General features: G+C 46.8%; 1 protein-coding gene across 8 annotated transcripts in view; it reads left to right on the top strand.

Annotated features, from left to right (window-relative positions):
* The window catches only part of TJP1 (tight junction protein 1), a 478449-nt gene that overhangs the window by 430467 nt on the left and 23044 nt on the right, over positions 1 to 24938 (top strand). For all 8 annotated transcript variants that reach the window (XM_069222373.1, XM_069222377.1, XM_069222378.1 and 5 more), the window contains one exon: positions 21769 to 21986. In XM_069222373.1, the coding sequence (XP_069078474.1) occupies positions 21769 to 21986 (218 nt within the window). The remainder of the gene's footprint in view (positions 1 to 21768; positions 21987 to 24938) is intronic.

A 24938-nucleotide genomic window follows, 5' to 3' on the forward strand; every position in this document is an offset into this window, starting at 1 on the left:
AGGGTGCCATGCCAGCCTCTCACTGCCTATGCAGTATAGGTAAGACACCCCTCTAGCAGGCCTTACAGCCCTAAGGCAGGGTGCACTATACCATAGGTGAGGGTACCAGTGCATGAGCACTGTGCCCCTACAGTGTCTAAGCAAAACCTTAGACATTGTAAGTGCAGGGTAGCCATAAGAGTATATGGTCTGGGAGTCTGTTTTACACGGACTCCACAGCACCATAATGGCTACACTGAAAACTGGGAAGTTTGGTATCAAACTTCTCAGCACAATAAATGCACACTGATGCCAGTGTACATTTTATTGCAAAATACACCCCAGAGAGCACCTTAGAGGTGCCCCCTGAAACTTAACCAACTAGCTGTGTAGGCTGACTGGTTCCAGCAGCCTGCCACACTAGAGACATGTTGCTGGCCCCATGGGGAGAGTGCCTTTGTCACTCTGAGGCCAGTAACAAAGCCTGCACTGGGTGGAGATGCTAACACCTCCCCCAGGCAGGAGCTGTGACACCTGGCGGTGAGCCTCAAAGGCTCACCCCTTTGTCACAGCCCAGCAGGGCACTCCAGCTTAGTGGAGTTGCCCGCCCCCTCCGGCCACGGCCCCCACTTTTGGCGGCAAGGCTGGAGGGAACAAAGAAAGCAACAAGGAGGAGTCACTGGCCAGTCAGGACAGCCCCTAAGGTGTCCTGAGCTGAAGTGACTCTAACTTTTAGAAATCCTCCATCTTGCAGATGGAGGATTCCCCCAATAGGGTTAGGATTGTGACCCCCTCCCCTTGGGAGGAGGCACAAAGAGGGTGTACCCACCCTCAGGGCTAGTAGCCATTGGCTACTAACCCCCCAGACCTAAACACGCCCTTAAATTTAGTATTTAAGGGCTACCCTGAACCCTAGAAAATTAGATTCCTGCAACTACAAGAAGAAGGACTGCCTAGCTGAAAACCCCTGCAGCGGAAGACCAGAAGACGACAACTGCCTTGGCTCCAGAAACTCACCGGCCTGTCTCCTGCCTTCCAAAGATCCTGCTCCAGCGACGCCTTCCAAAGGGACCAGCGACCTCGACATCCTCTGAGGACTGCCCCTGCTTCGAAAAGACAAGAAACTCCCGAGGACAGCGGACCTGCTCCAAAGAAAAGCTGCAACTTTGTTTCCAGCAGCTTTAAAGAACCCTGCAAGCTCCCCGCAAGAAGCGTGAGACTTGCCACACTGCACCCGGCGACCCCGACTCGGCTGGTGGCGATCCAACACCTCAGGAGGGACCCCAGGACTACTCTGATACTGTGAGTACCAAAACCTGTCCCCCCTGAGCCCCCACAGCGCCGCCTGCAGAGGGAATCCCGAGGCTTCCCCTGATCGCGACTCTTTGAACCTAAAGTCCCGACGCCTGGGAGAGACCCTGCACCCGCAGCCCCCAGGACCTGAAGGACCGGACTTTCACTGGAGGAGTGACCCCCAGGAGTCCCTCTCCCTCGCCCAAGTGGAGGTTTCCCCGAGGAATCCCCCCCTTGCCTGCCTGCAGCGCTGAAGAGATCCCTAGATCTCCCATTGACTTCCATTACAAACCCGACGCTTGTTTCTACACTGCACCCGGCCGCCCCCGCGCTGCTGAGGGTGAAATTTCTGTGTCAACTTGTGTCCCCCCCGGTGCCCTACAAAACCCCTCTGGTCTGCCCTCCGAAGACGCGGGTACTTACCTGCAAGCAGATCGGAACCGGGGCACCCCCTTCTCTCCATTCTAGCCTATGTGTTTTGGGCACCACTTTGAACTCTGCACCTGACCGGCCCTGAGCTGCTGGTGTGGTGACTTTGGGGTTGCTCTGAACCCCCAACGGTGGGCTACCTTGGACCAAGAACTGAACCCTGTAAGTGTCCTACTTACCTGGTAAAACTAACAAAAACTTACCTCCCCCAGGAACTGTGAAAATTGCACTAAGTGTCCACTTTTGAAACAGCTATTTGACAATAACTTGAAAAGTATACATGCAATTTTGATGATTTGAAGTTCCTAAAGTACTTACCTGCAATACCTTTCGAACAAGATATTACATGTTAAATTTGAACCTGTGGTTCTTAAAATAAACTAAGAAAAGATATTTTTCTATATAAAAACCTATTGGCTGGATTTGTCTCTGAGTGTGTGTACCTCATTTATTGTCTATGTGTATGTACAACAAATGCTTAACACTACTCCTTGGATAAGCCTACTGCTCGACCACACTACCACAAAATAGAGCATTAGTATTATCTATTTTTACCACTATTTTACCTCTAAGGGGAACCCTTGGACTCTGTGCATGCTATTCCTTACTTTGAAATAGCACATACAGAGCCAACTTCCTACATTGGTGGCAGCGGTGGGATACAAGACTTTGCATTTGCTGGACTACTCAGCCAATACCTGATCACACGACAAATTCCAAAATTGTCATTAGAAATTCATTTTTGCAATTTGAAATTTTTCTAAATTCTCAAAAGTCCTGCTAGGGCCTTGTGTGTTAAGTCCCTGTTTTAGCATTGTCTTTTAGAGTTTAAAAGTTTGTAAAAGTTTGAATTAGATTCTAGAACCAGTTGTAGATTCTTAAAAAGTATTCCAACTTTTAGAAGCAAAATGTCTAGCACAGATGTGACTGTGGTGGAACTCGACACCACACCTTACCTCCATCTTAAGATGAGGGAGCTAAGGTCACTCTGTAAAATAAAGAAAATAACAATGGGCCCCAAACCTACCAAAATACAGCTCCAGGAGCTTTTGGCAGAGTTTGAAAAGGCCAACCCCTCTGAGGGTGGCAACTCAGAGGAAGAGGATAGTGACTTGGAGGAAAATTCCCCCCTACCAGTCCTATCTAGGGAGGACAGGGTCCCTCAAACCCTGACTCCTAAAATAATAGTCAGAGATGCTGGTTCCCTCACAGGAGAGACCAACACCTCTGAAATCACTGAGGATAGCCCCAGTGAAGAGGACATCCAGTTAGCCAGGATGGCCAAAAGATTGGCTTTGGAAAGGCAGCTCCTAGCCATAGAAAGGGAAAGAAAAGAGATGGGCCTAGGTCCCATCGATGGTGGCAGCAACTTAAATAGGGTCAGAGATTCTCCTGACATCCTAAAAATCCCCAAAGGGATTGTAACAAAATATGAAGATGGTGATGACATCACCAAATGGTTCACAGCTTTTGAGAGGGCTTGTGTAACCAGAAAAGTAAACAGATCTCACTGGGGTGCTCTCCTTTGGGAAATGTTCACTGGAAAGTGTAGGGATAGACTCCTCACACTCTCTGGAAAAGATGCAGAATCTTATGACCTCATGAAGGGTACCCTGATTGAGGGCTTTGGATTCTCCACTGAGGAGTATAGAATTAGATTCAGGGGGGCTCAAAAATCCTCGAGCCAGACCTGGGTTGATTTTGTAGACTACTCAGTAAAAACACTAGATGGTTGGTTAACTGGAAATGAAGTGTGTGACTATGTTGGGCTTTATAATTTGTTTATGAAAGAACACATTTTAAGTAACTGCTTCAATGAAAAGTTGCATCAGTATCTGGTAGACCTAGGTCCAATTTCTCCCCAAGAATTGGGAAAGAAGGCAGACCACTGGGTCAAGACTAGGGTAACCAAAACTTCCACTGGGGGTGACCAAAAGAAAGGGGTTACAAAAACTCCCCAGGAGAAAGTGGGTGACACTAGAAACAAAGAAAAAGAGTCCTCTGTAGGCCCCCAAAAACCAGAACAGGTGGGTGGGCCCCAAGACACAACCCAAAACAAAGGTGGGTACCAGGGTAAGAACTGGGATGCCACTAAGGCATGGTGCCACAACTGTAAACAGTCTGGGCACCACACCAAGGACACTTCTTGTCCCAAAAACAAACCCCAGAACAAAATTCCAGGGGTAACCAGTGTAGCCATGGGAGATGACTCCTCAGATGAGGAGGTCTTCCTAGCCTTCAACTGGAAACAGGGCCCAACAGGTGAGTTGGAGATTCCAGAGGGAAGTAGACACTTCCACCACCTACTGGTGAATGGAATCCCAACCACTGCCCTGAGAGACACTTGTGCCAGTCACACTATTGTGCATGACAGGCTGGTGCTCTCAAACCAGTACATCCCAGGTGAGACTGCCAGAGTAAGAGTTAGCCTAGACAGGGTCACTAAGAGGCCTGTGGCTTTAGTGCCCATAGAAGTGGGTGGCACTCTTAGCTGGAGAAGGGTAGTAGTCAGTACAGACCTCCCCCTTGATTGTCTCCTTGGAAATGACTACCCAGAGGTTAGTCAGAGCCCAAGAGAGGAACTGGTCCAGTGCCAGTCCTCTCCCAAGGATTCTGGAAATCCTGCCTCTGCAGTAAATGCAAGCAGGCCCCAGAAGAAGAAGAAAAGAAAACAGAGTAGGAGGGGTGGACAACCTTTAGCCAAGGTTACAGCAAGCCAGGGAGATTCTGCTCCAGTAGGGGAGAACTCCAAAAATGGCCCTGATAAAGTCCAACCTGACCCACAAGAAGTCCTGGCTAGTCAGGCAACTGTTAAACCTGAGTGGGTGGCTCCTCAGCTAACAGAAGAAAGAGTGGAAGAAGGGTGTTTACTACAAGATGTGGTAACCCCCCACTCCAATACAGCAGACAGGCAACCTGAACCCAAAGAAGCCTGTAACTTAGCCCCTTCCCTTTTAGGTGAAGAGCTAAAGGTGTGGTTCTGGGCACTGACAGCTGTCAGTGGCCTCTGCTCGGTGTTAGCCTTTATGGCTGCACTATCCTTAGCATGGTGGTCTGACCCCATGCCAAATAGCAAGTTAGGCCCCCTGACCCTATTGGTCATGGTGGGGTTACTCCAGCTCTGGGTAACCTCTCTGTGTAAGCTAGGGGTGACCCTGGCCAAGATAAGGTTAGCAGAGGTGGACACCTCTAAGACCAAAATAGAAAGAATGGGTGGAGACATTGAAGAGGCAGACAAGAGGCAATTCAGACTAGGTCCTATCACTGTGGAAGTGGGTCAGTTCCCCAAAGGGAATGACCTGAACAGAAGGATGTAAGGCAGAGTAGGCCCTGCAACTAACCAGCCTATTTCTCCTACTCTTCCTCGCCTGACAGACTAGGAAGACTCTCCCAGCTTGGGCTGAGTCTCCTGGCCTGTAGGCTGGGGGGGGCTTGTGTAAAGAAATGGCTCCCTGTTGCAGTTACCCCCCACTTTTTGCCTGATACTGATGCTGACTTGACTGAGAAGTGTGCTGGGACCCTGCTAACCAGGCCCCAGCACCAGTGTTCCTTCACCTAAAATGTACCATTGTATCCACAATTGGCACACCCTGGCATTCAGATAAGTCCCTTGTAACTGGTACTTCTAGTACCAAGGGCCCTGATGCCAAGAAAGGTCTCTAAGGGCTGCAGCATGTCTTATGCCACCCTAGAGACCCCTCACTCAGCACAGACACACTGCTTACAAGCCTGTGTGTGCTGGTGAGAACAAAATGAGTAAGTCGACATGGCACTCCCCTCAGGGTGCCATGCCAGCCTCTCACTGCCTATGCAGTATAGGTAAGACACCCCTCTAGCAGGCCTTACAGCCCTAAGGCAGGGTGCACTATACCATAGGTGAGGGTACCAGTGCATGAGCACTGTGCCCCTACAGTGTCTAAGCAAAACCTTAGACATTGTAAGTGCAGGGTAGCCATAAGAGTATATGGTCTGGGAGTCTGTTTTACACGGACTCCACAGCACCATAATGGCTACACTGAAAACTGGGAAGTTTGGTATCAAACTTCTCAGCACAATAAATGCACACTGATGCCAGTGTACATTTTATTGCAAAATACACCCCAGAGAGCACCTTAGAGGTGCCCCCTGAAACTTAACCAACTAGCTGTGTAGGCTGACTGGTTCCAGCAGCCTGCCACACTAGAGACATGTTGCTGGCCCCATGGGGAGAGTGCCTTTGTCACTCTGAGGCCAGTAACAAAGCCTGCACTGGGTGGAGATGCTAACACCTCCCCCAGGCAGGAGCTGTGACACCTGGCGGTGAGCCTCAAAGGCTCACCCCTTTGTCACAGCCCAGCAGGGCACTCCAGCTTAGTGGAGTTGCCCGCCCCCTCCGGCCACGGCCCCCACTTTTGGCGGCAAGGCTGGAGGGAACAAAGAAAGCAACAAGGAGGAGTCACTGGCCAGTCAGGACAGCCCCTAAGGTGTCCTGAGCTGAAGTGACTCTAACTTTTAGAAATCCTCCATCTTGCAGATGGAGGATTCCCCCAATAGGGTTAGGATTGTGACCCCCTCCCCTTGGGAGGAGGCACAAAGAGGGTGTACCCACCCTCAGGGCTAGTAGCCATTGGCTACTAACCCCCCAGACCTAAACACGCCCTTAAATTTAGTATTTAAGGGCTACCCTGAACCCTAGAAAATTAGATTCCTGCAACTACAAGAAGAAGGACTGCCTAGCTGAAAACCCCTGCAGCGGAAGACCAGAAGACGACAACTGCCTTGGCTCCAGAAACTCACCGGCCTGTCTCCTGCCTTCCAAAGATCCTGCTCCAGCGACGCCTTCCAAAGGGACCAGCGACCTCGACATCCTCTGAGGACTGCCCCTGCTTCGAAAAGACAAGAAACTCCCGAGGACAGCGGACCTGCTCCAAAGAAAAGCTGCAACTTTGTTTCCAGCAGCTTTAAAGAACCCTGCAAGCTCCCCGCAAGAAGCGTGAGACTTGCCACACTGCACCCGGCGACCCCGACTCGGCTGGTGGCGATCCAACACCTCAGGAGGGACCCCAGGACTACTCTGATACTGTGAGTACCAAAACCTGTCCCCCCTGAGCCCCCACAGCGCCGCCTGCAGAGGGAATCCCGAGGCTTCCCCTGATCGCGACTCTTTGAACCTAAAGTCCCGACGCCTGGGAGAGACCCTGCACCCGCAGCCCCCAGGACCTGAAGGACCGGACTTTCACTGGAGGAGTGACCCCCAGGAGTCCCTCTCCCTCGCCCAAGTGGAGGTTTCCCCGAGGAATCCCCCCCTTGCCTGCCTGCAGCGCTGAAGAGATCCCTAGATCTCCCATTGACTTCCATTACAAACCCGACGCTTGTTTCTACACTGCACCCGGCCGCCCCCGCGCTGCTGAGGGTGAAATTTCTGTGTCAACTTGTGTCCCCCCCGGTGCCCTACAAAACCCCTCTGGTCTGCCCTCCGAAGACGCGGGTACTTACCTGCAAGCAGATCGGAACCGGGGCACCCCCTTCTCTCCATTCTAGCCTATGTGTTTTGGGCACCACTTTGAACTCTGCACCTGACCGGCCCTGAGCTGCTGGTGTGGTGACTTTGGGGTTGCTCTGAACCCCCAACGGTGGGCTACCTTGGACCAAGAACTGAACCCTGTAAGTGTCCTACTTACCTGGTAAAACTAACAAAAACTTACCTCCCCCAGGAACTGTGAAAATTGCACTAAGTGTCCACTTTTGAAACAGCTATTTGACAATAACTTGAAAAGTATACATGCAATTTTGATGATTTGAAGTTCCTAAAGTACTTACCTGCAATACCTTTCGAACAAGATATTACATGTTAAATTTGAACCTGTGGTTCTTAAAATAAACTAAGAAAAGATATTTTTCTATATAAAAACCTATTGGCTGGATTTGTCTCTGAGTGTGTGTACCTCATTTATTGTCTATGTGTATGTACAACAAATGCTTAACACTACTCCTTGGATAAGCCTACTGCTCGACCACACTACCACAAAATAGAGCATTAGTATTATCTATTTTTACCACTATTTTACCTCTAAGGGGAACCCTTGGACTCTGTGCATGCTATTCCTTACTTTGAAATAGCACATACAGAGCCAACTTCCTACAATAACTGTTTATCATTTTTGGCCACTAAGGTGCAGGCAGTGTCACTGGTCAGTTTTCAATCCCTATTTAAATAGCTCAAAGCAGAATTTCCACAGCTTTCAGCCTTAAATGCTACTTTGTTCAATCTTTGTTTTTTCCCTGATGTACCTTACTGACTCTTTTAGGCTTAAATTATTTTCCCATAGAGTAGGCAATGGCACCCAAATCATCCAAATGATGAACATGTGGGATTGTTACACAAAGAATTTAAAACTTGCCTTGGTGAAGTTTCCAAATGGATGAGAGCCAATTCTTTAAATTTGCATGCTGAAATTATGGAGTTATTAATCTTTGACAACCCTTCTCTGTGGACTTCTGAGTAGTAGTCTGACATTTTCGTCCCTGTTCCCATGCCTATTTACCATTTACTACCATTTTGGCATTATATTTGACAATAATCTCTGTTTTGAAGCTCTTATTAACAATCCGACCTCTACCTGCTTTCGACCGGCTTAACATTGATAGAAAGATCTTGCCTTAAATGCCCATTTCCTCTAGGAAAACCTTGATGCAGTCGCTAATACCTTCAGAACTAGATTATTGCAACTCTCTATTTGCCTCCCTTGTTACCTGCTTCAAAGACTACAGTTGGTGCAGAATGCTTCCACTCTTATGGTGCTGGGCTTTAACAAACACTAATTCTTCTTAACTTCTTATACAGCTTCATTGGCCGCTGGTTCCTAAACCTAGCTTATTTGAAGCGCCGTGTCTCTGCCACAAAGCTAAATACAATCTCCCTTCGAGTAATTATGACATCTGCTTTTTTCACTGTGCAATCCACCATGTTTCTTGAGCTTCAGTTTTCCATTTTCTCGCTGTAGTGATGGTTAGGCTTGGAACACTCTACCCTTCAAACTTGAAGCATAAAAGACTTTAACTTGATTTCACAACCTAATAAAATCATACTTATGCACAACTGACAGCACAATGGTCCAAGCTGTACTTAGTGCAGTGACACCTCTTTATTGAGATAATGAAGCACTGGAAGATTATAATTTTGAATCAGTGGAGCTTATCTACTATTGCTACAGCTAATTTTTGGCATTTCGCACCATCCCTCCAAATCTTTCATCAAGCCCCTACAAAATCTCCAAGCACCATTTCAAACCCTTAGGAGAAGAGGTGCAGGCACTTACAAGCAAAAACTATTATTGAGATAAACAAATCATAGTGTACAAAGAGTTTACTTTTGGTATTTACAATCCCGGAAAAGGATATAACTGTGGGGGTGACATTAGACTTGTGATCACTCAACTTCCTACATCAGCTCAGTGCACTTCACCATGGGCACCATGTAATATGCCATCCAGCTTCTATCTGTGGAACACTGCATGGTGGAGCATGAGCTGAAAGATGTACACCTCAGCAGTACCCAACGTTTGTGTTAAGTGTAACACATTACCAATTCAAAGTCTTACATCTCTAAATAAAAAAAGCTCTCCTAGTATTTACAATATGTCTAGCTGTAGTGGCAGTGCACTTAACCCCTTCTGTGCCCAGGACGTAATGGTTACGTCCTGAGGCACAGTGCTGCTGTGCCCAGGACGTAACCATTACGTCCTGTGCACAGAGCCCAGAGGGAGCGCTAGCGCTCCCTCTGTGGGGTTCCCCCCCAAGTCAGGGATGGAAGGGGAAGCCCTTCCCCTTCCACCCCTGACCCCCCACAACCCCCCCCCCCCCCCCCCCCCCCCTGTGACGTCAGCGCGCGAGCGTGCGCTGATTAGTCACAGGGTCTCCCCCATCGCGCTGGAAGCAGAGCTTCCAGCGCGATTGAAAAAGAAATGCTTTTGCATTTCTTTTTCAATCCCATGGGGGAGGCCCCGAGAGGCTTCAAAGGGAAGGAAATGTATTTCCTTCCCTTTGAAGTCTCTCACAGGTTTCAAAAGCCGGATTGCTTGCAATCCGGCTTTTGAAACCCCACTAGACACCAGGGATTTTTTTTTTTTCAGTGAAATTGGCAAAAGGGAGCGACCCCTTGGGCAAGGGTCGCTCCCGGGGGGGCATTTTTTTAGGAAGGCCTTTTCTGCCCCCCCTGGGGGCAGATTGGCCTATTATTAGGCCGATCTGCCCCCGGGGGGGCAGAAACCTCTAGGCACCAGGGACCTTTTTTTTTTTTTTTTTTTTTTGTGATGATTTCTTTGTTTTTAGGTGGGGAGCGATCCCTTAGGCAAGGGTCGCTCCCCTACGGGGCAATATATATTTAGGCCATTTCTGCCCCCCTTGGGGGCAGAAACCATTAGACACCAGGGAGTTTGTTTTTGCGCGCGAATTTCACGCAACGGGAGCGACCCCTTTGGCAAGGGTCGCTCCCAGGGGGGGCATTTTTTTGGGAAGGCCTCTTCTGCCCCCCCTGGGGACAGATCGGCCTATTAGGCCGATCTGCCCCCAGGGGGGGCAGAAACCTCTAGGCACCAGGGATCTTCTTTTTTTTTTTTCTTTTTTTTATGTTTTCTTATTTTTTTAGGTGGGGAGCGACCCCGTAGGCAATGGTCGTTCCCCTAGCAGGGAAATTATATTTAGGCCATTTCTGCCCCCCTTGGGGGCAGATTGGCCTATTTTGATGAGGCCAATCTGCTCCCAAGGGGGGCAGAAACCATTAGACACCAGGGAGTTTTTTTTTTGCGTGAATTTCACGCAAGGGGAGCGACCCCTTAGGCAAGGGTCGCTCCCTGGGGGGGGGATTATTTTAGGCCATTTCTGCCCCCCTGGGGGGGGGTAGATCAGCCTATTTTGATTCGGCTGATCTGCCCCCAAGGGGGCCAGAAACCACTAGGCACCAGGGATTTTTTTGTTTTTCTGTTTTACAGATGGGGAGCGACCCCCTTGGACAAGGGTCGCTCCCCTGGAGGGGCAAAATGTATTTAGGCCATTTCTGCCCGCTTTGGGGGCAGATCGGCCGATTTTAGGTCAATCTGCCCCCAAGGGGGGCAGAAACCACTAGGCACCAGGGATCTTTTTTTTGCGCCGTCACACAAGGGGAGCGACCTTGTAGTCAAGGGTCGCTCCCCGGGGGGGGTGGCAAAATTATTTTAGGCCATCTCTGCCCCCCCTGGGGGCAGATCGCCCTATTGGTATTAGGCCGATCTACCCACAGGGGGGGCAGAAACCTCTAGGCGCCAGGGCAAATATTTTTTTTGTGGTTTTTTTTTTGTTTGTTTGTTTGTTTTTTTAGAGATGGGGAGCGACCCATCAGACAAGGGTTGCTCCCCTGGGGGGCAAACTGTGTTTAGACCATTTCTGCCCCCCTTGGGGGCAGATTGGTCGATTTTAGGTCAATCTGCCCCAAGGGGGCAGAAACCACTAGGCACCGGGATTTGTTTTTTGGCGCCAATGTCACGCAGGGGGAGCGACCCCGTAGGCAATGGTAGCTCCGGGGGGGGGGGGAGGTGGGGGTTCAGGGGGCAAATTTATTTTAGGCCATTTCTGCCCCCCCTGGGGGCAGAAACCTCTTGTTGCCAGGGCAAATTTTTTTTAGTGTTTTTTTTTTAGTTTGTTTGTTTTTTTAGAGATGGGGAGCGACCCATCAGACAAGGGTCGCTCCCCTGGGGGGCAAACTGTGTTTAGACCATTTCTGCCCCCCTTGGGGGCAGATTGGTCGATTTGAGGTCAATCAGCCCCAAGGGGGCAGAAACCACTAGGCACCGGGAATTTGTTTTTTGGCGCCAATGTCACGCAGGGGTAGCGACCCCGTAGGCAAGGGTCGCACCTGGGCAGGGGGGTTTTGGGGGGGTGGGGGGTCAAATTTATTTTAGGGCATTTCCCCCCCCCCCCCCCTGGGGCCGGCTGAGCTAGAGGCCAAAATCCACATGTAGGCACTTTGCAAAAAACACCTCTGTTTTCTGTGAAAAAATATGTTGTGTCCACGTTGTGTTTTGGGCCATTTCCTTTCGTGGGCGCTAGGCCTACCCACACAAGTGAGGTACCATTTTTATGGAGAGACTTAGGGGAACGCTGGGTGGAAGGAAATTTGTGGCTCCTCTCAGATTCCAGAACTTTCTGTCACCGAAATGAGAGGAAAAAGTGTTTTTTGGCCAGATTTTGATGTTTGCAAAGGATTCTGGGTAACAGAAGCTGGTCAGAGCCCCGCAAATCACCCCATCTTGGATTCCCCTAGGTCTCTAGTTTTCAAAAATGCGCTGGTTTGCTAGGTTTCCCCAGGTGCCGGCTGAGCTAGAGGCCAAAATCTACACGTAGGCACTGTTTTCTATGAAAAAATTTGATGTGTTCACGTTGTGTTTTGGGCCATTTCCTGTCGCGAGCGCTAGGCCTACCCACACAAGTGAGGTATCATTTTTATCGGGAGACGTGGGGGAACGTTGGGTGGAAGGAAATTTGTGGCTCCTCTCAGATTCCAGAACTTTCTGCCACAGAAATGTGAGGAACATGTGTTTTTTTAGCCAAATTTTGAGGTTTGCAAAGGATTCTGGGTAACAGAACCTGGTCCCAGCCACACAAGTCACCCCATCATGGATTCCCCTAGGTCTCTAGTTTTCAGAAATGCACAGGTTTGGTAGGTTTCCCTAGGTGGCGGCTGAGCTACAGGCCAAAATCCACAGGTAGGCACTTTGCTAAAAACAGGTCTGTTTTCTGTGATGTGTCCACGTTGCGCTTTGGGGCGTTTCCTGTCGCGGGCGCTAGGCCTGCCCACACAAGTGAGGTATCACTTTTATCGGGAGACGTGGGGGAACGCTGGGTGGAAGGAAATTTGTGGCTCCTCTCAGAGTCCAGAACTTTCTGCCACAGAAATGTGAGGAACATGTGTTTTTTTAGCCACATTTTGAGGTTTGCAAAGGATTCTGGGTAACAGAACCTGGTCCCAGCCACACAAGTCACCCCATCTTGGATTCCCCTAGGTCTCTAGTTTTCAGAAATGCACAGGTTTGGTAGGTTTCCCTAGGTGGCGGCTGAGCTACAGGCCAAAATCTACAGGTAGGCACTTTGCAAAAAACACCTCTGTTTTCCTTCAAAAATTTGGTTGTGTCCACGTTGCGCTTTGGGGCGTTTCCTGTCGTGGGCGCTAGGCCTACCCACACAAGTGAGGTATCACTTTTATCGGGAGACGTGGGGGAACGCTGGGTGGAAGGAAATTTGTGGCTCCTCTCAGATTCCAGAACTTTCTGCCACAGAAATGTGAGGAACATGTGTTTTTTTAGCCACATTTTGAGGTTTGCAAAGGATTCTGGGTAACAGAACCTGGTCCCAGCCACACAAGTCACCCCATCTTGGATTCCCCTAGGTCTCTAGTTTTCAGAAATGCACAGGTTTGGTAGGTTTCCCTAGGTGGCGGCTGAGCTACAGGCCAAAATCTACAGGTAGGCACTTTGCAAAAAACACCTCTGTTTTCCTTCAAACATTTGGTTGTGTCCACGTTGCGCTTTGGGGCGTTTCCTGTCGTGGGCGCTAGGCCTACCCACACAAGTGAGGTATCATTTTTATCGGGAGACGTGGGGGAACGCTGGGTGGAAGGAAATTTGTGGCTCCTCTCAGATTCCAGAACTTTCTGCCACAGAAATGTGAGGAACATGTGTTTTTTTAGCCAAATTTTGAGGTTTGCAAAGGATTCTGGGTAACAGAACCTGGTCCCAGCCACACAAGTCACCCCATCTTGGATTCCCCTAGGTCTCTAGTTTTCAGAAATGCACAGGTTTGGTAGGTTTCCCTAGGTGGCGGCTGAGCTACAGGCCAAAATCTACAGGTAGGCACTTTGCTAAAAACAGGTCTGTTTTCTGTGATGTGTCCACGTTGCGCTTTGGGGCGTTTCCTGTCGCGGGCGCTAGGCCTACCCACACAAGTGAGGTATCATTTTTATCGGGAGACGTGGGGGAACGCTGGGTGGAAGGAAATGTGTGGCTCCTCTCAGATTCCAGAACTTTCTGCCACAGAAATGTGAGGAACATGTGTTTTTTTAGCCAAATTTTGAGGTTTGCAAAGGATTCTGGGTAACAGAACCTGGTCCCAGCCACACAAGTCACCCCATCTTGGATTCCCCTAGGTCTCTAGTTTTCAGAAATGCACAGGTTTGGTAGGTTTCCCTAGGTGGCGGCTGAGCTAAAGGCCAAAATCTACAGGTAGGCACTTTGCTAAAAACAGGTCTGTTTTCTGTGATGTGTCCACGTTGTGTTTTGGGGCTTATCCTGTCGCGGGCGCTAGGCCTACCCACACAAGTGAGGTATCATTTTTATCGGGAGACTTGGGGGAACATAGAATAGCAAAACAAGTGTTATTGCCCCTTGTCTTTCTCTACATTTTTCCCTTCCAAATGTAAGACAGTGTGTAAAAAAGACATCTATTTGAGAAATGCCCTGTAATTCACATGCTAGTATGGGCACCCTGGAATTCAGAGATGTGCAAATAACCACTGCTTCTCAACACCTTATCTTGTGCCCATTTTGGAAATACAAAGGTTTTCTTGATAGCTATTTTTTACTCTTTATATTTCAGCAAATGAATTGCTGTATACCCGGCATAGAATGAAAACCCACTGCAGGGTGCAGGTCATTTATTGGCACTGGGTACCTAGAGTTCTTGATGAACCTACAAGCCCTATATATCCCCGCAACCAGAAGAGTCCAGCAGACGTAACGGTATATTGCTTTTGAAAATCTGACATTGCAGGAAAAAATTACAGAGTAAAACTTAGAGAAAAATGGATGTTTTTTTCACCTCAATTTCAATATTTTTCTTTTTCAGTTGTCATTTTCTGTAGGAAACCCTTGTAGGATCTACACAAATTACCCCTTGCTGAATTCAGAATTTTGTCTACTTTTCAGAAATGTTGCGGTTTCTGGGATCCAGCATTGGTTTCATGCCCATTTCTGTCACTGACTGGAAGGAGGCTGAAAGCACAAAAAATCGTAAAAATGGGGAATGTCCCAGTAAAATGCCAAAATTGTGTTGAAAAATTGGGTTTTCTGATTCAAGTCTGCCTGTTCCTGAAAGCTGGGAAGCTGGTGATTTTATCACTGCAAACCCTTTGTTGATGCCCTTTTCAGGGAAAAAACCACAAGCCTTCTTCTGCAGCCCATTTTTCCAATTTTTTTTAAAAAAACGAAATTTTCACTGTTTTTTGGCTAATTTCTTGGCCTCCTTCTGGGGAACCCACAAAGTCTGGGTACCTCTAGAATCCCTAGGATGTTGGAAAAAAAGGACGCAAATTTGTCGTGGGTAGCTTACGTGAACAAAAAGTTATGAGGGCCTAAGCGCGAACTGCTCCAAATAGCCAAAAAAAGGCTCGGCACAGGAGGGGGAAAAGGCCTGGCAGCGAAGGGGTTAAGGAACAGCCACATTAGTGTGTTCCCATATTTAAATGATTGATTAGATACATTTGTGAAATCCTGTGCAATGTTTCACCTACATTCAACAGGATATTCAGCTTCTCAACAAATTGGGCTTCACGATCAATGACAAAAAAAATCACACCTCTCTCTGCAGCAACCCATAGTTATCTGGTAGCATCACTCATTACAGCCATCGCTAAAGTTTACCCCAGCAATGGTAGAGGAAAGGCATTTCAAAGGCTGCTTCCTCTGTCCCAGACATGTCCTCTGATAATGATAATTAATTTGTTGGGAATGATGGGGTCCTGCTTGGTGCTGATACCAAATGCAAGATTGCACATGCTCCCTTTACAGGAATGTCTAACCAGACAATGATTGTGAGAAAATTATTTGCATAGTAACCCTCCGTTTCTGCTTTCTGATATTGTTGGTTTTTAACTCTGCCCACAGGGGAAGTGCAGTCCAGTCCCCAGTGTTTGTGTTCCCACCCCTTAAACATGGTAAAATTAGGAAATCTTCAATTGACATATTTAACTTTCCAGTAAGGCCATATTACATGGTGCAATAAAAATACACCACATGGCACTGAAAGCTAAGTCACCTGTGGGCTGCAGCAGGTGCCATCCACTAGACCCACAAAACCTGTGTAGCCTGGTGGCTCTGCTTTAAAAACCTGCAGGCCAACCTGTTAAAATAACCCTTTTTGACAAGAAAGAACCCTACTTCTAAATATCAAGTAACCCCTAAGTAGGCCTTGTAACCCACAATATAGGGCACCTAGTATTTAGAAATGGTACATTGAAGAATTTAGTGTTGGTGTGTACCTACAGTGACTAGCCTCCAGTAGCTTTCTACACTATAGCTGCCCTATGAGAAAAAAATAAGTTCAGATGAAATAGTAGTTCTGCTTTCTTTGGTTTTGGATAAGAGTGATTTAAAACAGTATTTTAAGGTTTATTATAAATCTGGTTCAGTAATGTAATGTTATGTTATGTTATCCAATTTGTAGAGCGCATAGCTACCCTAAGGCTTCCCAGCGCTAGCGGACCATGACCAGATCTCGGCATTGCACACGCCAGATCTAAAACAGCCAAATTTTCAAAGCCCTCCGAAAATTTTATTCATGGCTTATCAGTCGCAATCTGGGAGGCAGAGAGTTCCACAACTTGCCACCCAGGTATGCCATTGTGGCGACGCCCCACCTAACTTTGTTTACTCTGGGTAGAGTAGCCAGTGCTGCTGAGGACGATCTAAGGTCTGTATTCGGTTTGTAGAAAGAGGCTAGGTTATTTAAGAGTGGAGGACCTCTATTCTGAAGGGACCTGTGTATACAGCACAGGGCCTTGAATTTTATGCGCTGTTCGGTGGGTAGCCAGTGTAAAGAGACTAAACCCGCTTTTACCGAGGGCCATCTAGGAATATCCAATAGCAAGCGGGCAGCTGCATTTTGTACCCGCTGCAGTTTCTTCTTTACATAAGACGGAGAGCCAAAAAGTAGGCCATTGCCATAATCTAACCTGGAAAGAACAGTAGCCTGGATGATGAGCCTTCTGGCCAACACGGGCAGAATTACAAAGACCTTCCTCAGGAGTCTCAGTAGGCCGAAGCAGGTAGACGATATGTGCCTAGTATGCTTTTCCAGTGTTAACAAGGGATCCAGCCATATCCTAGACTTTTGATATGTTTCTTTGGAGGAGGAAGTTCCTCCAAGGTGCTAGGAATCTTAATCGGTTTGCTTGGTGAAGATTCCGGGCCCAAGATCATTAGTTCCGTTTTCTCACAGTTTAGTTGCAGTTTGCTGTCCGATATCCATCCTGACACAGCTTGTAGACAGGAGGACAGTGTGGCGCCTTCTGAGGCTATGTCCGATGAAAAGGAGACCACCAGTTGGGTGCCATCTGCGTAAGACACCAAGGTTAGTCCGAAGGATTCCACCAACGTGGCCAGAGGGGCCATATATATGTTAAAAAGTGGCGGGCTAAGAGATGATCCCGGTGGAACGCCGCAGTTGTATTGGAATTTATCAGAGTAATGGGACGGTCAAGGACCTGAAATGTTCTACCTTCTAAAAAGGAGATGAGCAGCCCAAGGGCTCGTCCCTTAATTCCGCTGTCCCTCATCATCTGTGTCAGCACCTGATGATCTACAGTGTCGAACGCCGCACTCAGATCAATCAGTATGACCACTGTAGTTTGTCCCTTATCTGCACACTTCCTAGCTTCCTCCACCACTGCGATGAGTGCTGCTTCTGTGCTGTGTCCCGGTCTAAAGCCCATCTGGGATGGGTGGAGAAGGTTGTTATCTTCTAGGAAGGTGGAGAGTTGCGTATTAATGTGCTTATCTAGTATTTTGGCCGGGGTGGGTAGTAAGGAAATAGACCTATAGTTCTTGAATTCCGCTGCATCCAAGATGGTCACATTTCAGTAAATATTTAGCATAAGTATTTTTTTTAAATTGTATGCTTTGCCTAAATCTCAAGTAGGCTAATGAACATTAGCCTGCCAGCAGCTGGGCCCTGCTTGTGCGTCCCCTTTATGAGGTTTAAGAACTGCTCCCGAGCTAAAGCAGTGGATTGGGCCTTTTGGCAGGAAGGCCTGGTTGCAAGACATGCAGCTCCTCATATCTCAGAAAGGGCATCTGGGAAAGATTAGGAACTTAATTAACTTGAAAGGAACTAGGACGAGGCATTCCTGTGCATAGTTAAAGTATAAAGGGAGATCTGTGTGAATAGAAGCCTTTGTTCCATGGGCCCTCTCTCGTTAGCTTGGCACCAGCCCAGTGGGAAAGGGAAGCTGGTCCCAAAACCAGTTTGGTGTAGTTGAGGAGGAGGGGACTGCTAATTTCCCTAAACACAGCCCTGGCTGGCACATCAGAAACCTCGAAGTAGTGCACTGTTGGATAGTTTGTAGTAAGACAGAACAGTGTGCTTCAAAGGTAGGATGGGGGTGCCCCAAAGAGCTTTACTCTAATTAGTTGGGAAGTGTTCAGGAGTCACCTCCACCCATTGGCTAATGAATCTTCAAAAACGAAACCTCATCTTTAGCTCATCAGAACACATCTAAATCTGCTGTCTGTGAGTAACTGAAGACTGAGACGAGGACTCCAGTGGTCAATAGGCTGACCTCATTGTCGGCTACAGGGACAGAAGAAACCAGAAGCTCTTTTCCTGGAGTGACCAGTAGCAAGTAGACTTGGATTGGACCCTGCTGGTGGCCTTTGTTGGTGCAAGTACAGGCCTATTAGTGGTGTCTCTGAGGTCATGGAAACCTTAGAAGAGACAAGAAGAACTACTCCAGAAAAACAGAAAAGTTATGACTTGGTTCATTTTTGGATTTCCAAGTCCTTCAGAGCGACAACAAAGCTTCGCTGTAAAGGTGTCCGTTTTCCATAGAACATAGTCTTTTTTTAAAGAGCTCAAAATACTCCAGTGCGATAAAAATTACTCTATATGTGACAAAGTCTTAACGTTGAAATCTTAACCTGGCGAAGTCTTGAAAAGTATCAGACCAATGAGAAGACTTCGCCAGGCATAAAATCTGAATTTGTCCCACCAAAACCAGTGACTTCAGTGGTACCTTGTCCAACAATACATCTTCAAGAGGGCTTCACCAAATACAGTCTGCATCCTTGCCTTGCTGGAGGATTTGAACTTCCATTTCAGATACTATGTCAGATAATGAAATCTTTAACCGGGATTACCCGCTTGGGATATCTGACCTCTGCTCCATCACAGTCGGCCTGAGTTCATGCATGGGACCCAGTCAACTGCAAACAGTGACTTCTGATTTGTTTGCATATCTCCAGTTACCCTTTTTGGATTTTAGTTGTTTTTATGCCATTTTTCCTGATTTAAAAAAAAAATGGTTGCTGGATTTTTATTGTGTTGTGCCTTTTTAATTGTTTTGGTACTGCTACAAACTTTACACTGTTTTCCTTATTTGAAGTCTGTCTGCTCTGTGATATGGCTAACAGAGGCTGAGACCCGGTTTGTTTATATTTATAACTTTATTGTTGGACCTGACAAGATTTTGGATTTCTTACATGAGAAGGACTCACATGCTCCACAACTAATAGCCAGGTTTCCCAGAGTGGTGTGAAGCAACTGGGGAATAGCATTTTCTAGTGTTGTTAGAGCCCAGTGTTCAGCAAACTACAGTTGTGGAAGAAGGCACAATTGTACAGGGCAGATAATTTCACAACTCCCCAGCTGCATGCGACCATCAGCACAGATGTCGCCATCAGAAGCTGGGGAGATTACATTGGTAATTAAACAATGTAAGTAGAATGTTCTCTGTATGTTCGACTCCCACACATTGTGTTGGAGCTCATGACAGTACAACTAGCTCTTCAAACAATAGACAGTAGTCTTCACTCACAGACCGCATGAGCACAATTAACAGGGATACACATTCTCCCCAGGACACCAAGCTAGTTCAGTTAATTTGGTGTTGTATTACAGATCATCATATATACGTGCTGGTGAAGCACTGACCAAGGGTGGACATTGGAATTGTAGTTCCACTAAGCAGGAAAGTCATGAATGGGAGAAAACTCTCACATTCTCAACCACTACTTCCAACTTTGTGAGACCCCAGCAGTAGACCAGTTTGCCACCCACTAGAATACAAAATGGCAAAGCTTGGGCTTCAGTTATTCACATCCGCTGTCCATATGCATTGTCCTTTGGATCAGTTGGTCTGGGATATTTGCTAAAGGCTTCCCCCACACCAACTAATTCCCTATTTAGTTAAGAAACAGTCATTTATGACATTAATTCTCCTTGTCCAAGGTGGGCACTTCAGCCGTGGTAATCTCTGCTAGCCGAGATGTCCATTCACCATTATGAAAAGCAACATTAGAATATTTGTACTTATAGCTACCAAAGGCATGTATCCAAATTCTAAAAGGAATTAGAAAACCTAGTACTTTGGCATGGTATATAAATAAATGGAAACACATTGTATTTTACTGCTACAGTCACCACGTTCCACCCTAAGGGCTACGGTCTAACACATTATCCATGATGCTATACTCTTTAAAAAAAAATATTATAATAAATCAGGATACTCCTGAATTTCCATAATGGTGTACTCAGTAGCCGGAGCTGGTCACCTATAGAACAGCGTCAGTCAGTATCAGTGAATTTTTACAGTTCCTTTTATTAGGGCATTTATAAAAGGGTCATCCCTCCTAGACTCCTTGGAGCTCACTTCACACAGCTCCAATCGTGTCCACTGCAGTGTCTCCCTTGGAACATTGTCCTGCTTGTGGCTATTACCTCTTTCAGAGGAGTTAGTGAACTTCAAGCCTTATCAGCTGAGGAACACTTTAAATGGTTTCACAAGGGTAGAGTTGTGTTATATATATATATCCTCATTTCGTGCCAAACATTATATCAACCATTTATATCAGTAAATCCATTTGATTGCTTTCTTTTCCCCCGGCAGCCACAAACACTAGTTGAAGAAGCGCTACTCACATTTAATGAACAAAGGGCTCTCATGCAATATGTTGTCCATATCATGTCAATTAGGTGCACAAAACAAACTTTCATTGCTTTTGCACAACCGTATCTTGGTAGCCCCATCTCAAAAATCGGTCTCTGAAGATGGATTGTTAGATTCAATCGCTATATTACACCAAAGACAAATTCATACAGCACATTGTTCTCAGAGCTCATTCCGCTTGTAAAAATAGACCACTGTTGCATTCCTAGGAAATATTCCATTGATAAAGCCTCCACATGGAGTTACACCTACACATTCGCTATGTATTACTCTGGGACAATCACACCAACAAGAAGTGTTAGCCATGCAGTACTTAAAAGAATGTTACGGACATCGGCCAATTTTGCATGCAACCACCACAGGAGTTTGGTACTGCTTTTCAATCTATGTACAGCATGTGATCTTACCTATAACAATTGGTTTACAGCTTGTAGTGCTTTAGGCTCACATGCACCCAGCCCAATGCTCAGAAATGAGCACCAGAAAATAAGTTTGGACATAGATAGCAGTGTACATTACTCATACAATACACAAGCGTTCCAACACTTCACTTTATCACAAATAATATACCAACCCTTTGGGGGCAGGAGCACAATCTGAAGTGCACTTTGTGTCCTAATGCTTTGTTTCATGGGAGGTGACTCAAGTCACCTCGAAAGCCCTTCCTTGAATAAGGAGTTTGTAATTTTCTGAACCCATTACTACTTTGCACAGTAAATGAATCTGCAGCACTGCAGGCTGCAAACCAATTGTTACAGGTAATTTGGTTTCCAAACATTACTTGTAAATGCATAGGTTGAGTATTAGTTTAAAATTAGGTATTGCTGCTGTACTTATTTATCTGCTGCACCATAGCAAATCGTTTTCCAGCATAGTAGGAGCAAAACACCAAAGATACCAATTGCAGTTTCTCATTTAAAGATTCTTTTGTTTATGAAAGTCATTTACCATGGTGATAACTCTGGACCCATCTAATAACACCTGTTAATGCATGCAGGAGATACGCTATAGATATATTAATTGTAATGGATTTATTTGTGTAGGTTCTTGTTTAATGTAATTTATATGCACATCTGTGTATACTTGATTCTGCTTTTATAATCCTCTTTTGCAATTTTCAGCCCTTCTGCTTTGGAAGATGATGATGAGGATGATGGGCATACTGTAGTGGCAACAGCTAGGGGAGTGTTCAATTCCAATGGCGGTGTTTTAAGCTCTATTGAGACCGGTGTCAGCATCATTATCCCACAAGGTGCAATACCTGATGGGATTGAACAGGAGATCTATTTCAAGGTCTGCAGAGACAATAGCATTCTCCCTCCACTGGACAAAGAAAAAGGTATTGGTACATGCATCAGATTTCCTTTGGACAACTATTGTCTTGGAGAAGTTGAAAGTTTGTTGACATAGAAAACTAAATGACAGTGGTAAACGTATAGATCAGCATTCTTGACTCATGTTGTTAGATTTGTCACTAGTTCATGTTAGTTGTGATCATAATTAATTACGTTACCATCTGTTGAGTACTATTCAGCAGCTTATCCCAATGGCCCAGGGTTGAAGTATACCCTACCTCAAGATCACAAGGAGCAACTAGACTAAGGCATACACACTATAAAAGGCACAGAGAGGTTCAGAGATGAAGGAAGCTCAGTTTTGGCTGGATGTCTGTGAGCCTTCCCCAGGACCGAGGTGACTGTACTACAGTACGATCTCTCTGGTCATTTAGCCATTTCTCTGAAACAGAGTAGGCATAGTCTGTTGGACTGTCCCATACAAGTCCTTCTACACAGAGGGGCTCTGGTTTCTTCTGGTGCCAGGTCACTACTCCTTACAGGTGCTGTCCAGCAACTTTCATAGACAGGCAGGCATTCCAACCTATGCAGTAGAGCTAAAGCAGCTTTTCCAAATGTTCCATGGATTTGATTTCAATGCAGTTTAGGAGAATTAACAGCCAGCAGGATTTCCGCTCCTGAGTCTCAGTTCTTGTCTGCATTGATGTGCAGACGCTCCTTAGTGTTTGATAAAATGTTCTAAAGTACTGGCTCACAATACCAGATATGGCTAATCGCAGATGCTGCAGTATTTGTTTTCTCTGATGCTCCTCCAGTGTTTTTGTGGGATATGTCCTCAGTATGACTCCCTTGTGCATAGGCAGGTCATAACCTCACAATGCATATACCTTCCTCAATGCCTTGAGTGAGAAACGGAATGCTAGGGAGAGTACTCAAGTTGTTTCCCCTTCATTTTCTGGTGCCAGGGAAGCAACTGTGGTGCTTCCCCTGGACCCAAAGGGCCAGTGACAAGCAGTTCTTCACATTAGCCAGCTCTGCATCACCTTCTCACTCTAGTTTGGTACCAGACAGTTGAACGATGATGTTCACTCATGACTGGGGCACCAGCAGTGCCATCTAAACTGCTACCTTTGGAGAAACCAAAAAGCCTCTTCCTTGGGGGATTCAGACAGTGGTGACAAGGTTACAAGGACCTGCACCCCACTTGCAACAGTCAAGTGGTATTACTCTTTGATGGCATAGACCTCTGTGCCCTGTCCATTGAACACAATACCTCAATGTATAATTATGCTATTATGCTCTGGGGTCAGTTGGGGCTCTCCCATTAAAGCCAACTCTTGCCATTGAATCCCAAGTCCTCAAGCAGGCTCAAGATGTCTGTAAGAAGTCACATACTGAGCTAACCTTCTGTTAGTACTGAGTGAGAGAAAAATGGGCTCCCAAAGACAGCCCAGTCATGGACTTTGGAAATGTCCCAGCTTAGTCTTCTGTAGGCCTCTTTCCTAAACGGGCAAGGCTCCGCCTTCTTTCATGGACTAGTGGGCAAAATTAGAATCCTGTGACAAAAGGATGTTTCAGTTCAGGCTGTTTTCATTGAACCACAATGATCATCCTGGAAGGCTATTCGCTACAGCCATAAAACAAGTTTACCACTGGTAAAGCTCCTTGCCGAAAGACTGCCCTGCAGGAGCATGCCTTCATGATGGACCTGGGTATCAGTGGAGTGGATTGTCAAAGCCTCTTTGGTTATAGACACTTACTTCCGTGCACAGGCAAACATGACTGAAACCTGTCTGCCCTTAAGCCGCAGGCCAAGGAGAAGGACAGAATGTACCTTAGCAACAGAATGGGAATACCAGTACAGGATACTGACATTTGATATAAATCAATTAATGAAAAGTCTCACACAAGCTTAATGGTGACCTCGCCAAAGTATCTGGGAACTGAAAGAGGAATGCAAGCAACAACATGCCATGAAAACATTCCAGGATCTTCGACCAGCCTGAAAAGTCTTCAGCGGGGTCAAATGATTAGGGATCAATTTGACGCCCCAAATCCTCTCCCACATCCTGACCCGGTGACTGTCTTTCTGTGGCTGCAAAATGAATTTGTGAGGGACTTGTTAATGCATGTGGTGGAGTCAGATCTGAGCTTGACCATCTAGAGCATTGCTGAATTTGTGTTCTCCATGGATTCCCCACTATTGTCACAGATCTTCAGCTACAGAGGGCAACTCTAGACTCAAGCCTTGCAAAGCATTCCATCCCCCAGAGAGAGCATTGCTTTTCAGCCAACTATGGACCACTTCTTGGTAGGTGAAGCCGTATTGGTTTTGAGGTTTTCAAGACTACTAGAGATACTGACCTCTAATTACCAGGTGGTTTTCCTTGCCTCACTTTCCAGGAGTTCGTTGCAGCCCCAGTATTTGGACTTGTATTAGCCATCCAATGCAAGTTCTGCCTACTTATCGTTGTGGCCAGACATAAGACTGTGGGTTCATACCCCTTCCAACATGGATCCACATCTGCCTACCACATTTCCGTTGTGATCTTGACCAACTTATGAGTTGGGGGCGGGGGGTAAGCGTTGTATGGACATCTGCATCAGTGCCACCTTTGCCCTTTTTACTCACCTCTCACATTGAGGGTGTCAACCATGGGTTGGGCAGCTAATCTTATTTCCTGAACTTCCATCACCCACCAGACACCTCTGCGCCGCCTCAGGAGCAATCGCACACATCCCCTGCATCTGCACAGCCGCAGTGGTGGCTGTTCCTTCTTCTACATCGCCAGCAAGACCTGGAAGGACCTGCCCCTCCACCTTCGAACAGCACTCTACCTTGCAGACTTCAGTAAGAAACTCGAGACCTGGCTCTTCCATGGAGACCTCGCACCACAGCGCCCAGATACCTCCTATGAGCGCTAGTGCAGTGCTTTACAAATGCTGATTGACTGATAGTTTGATCCTTATAGTAAGAGAGCCTCATACATGTTTAA

This window comes from Pleurodeles waltl, chromosome 3_1 (genome assembly GCF_031143425.1).
Source record: "Pleurodeles waltl isolate 20211129_DDA chromosome 3_1, aPleWal1.hap1.20221129, whole genome shotgun sequence".
NCBI lineage: Eukaryota > Metazoa > Chordata > Amphibia > Caudata > Salamandridae > Pleurodeles > Pleurodeles waltl.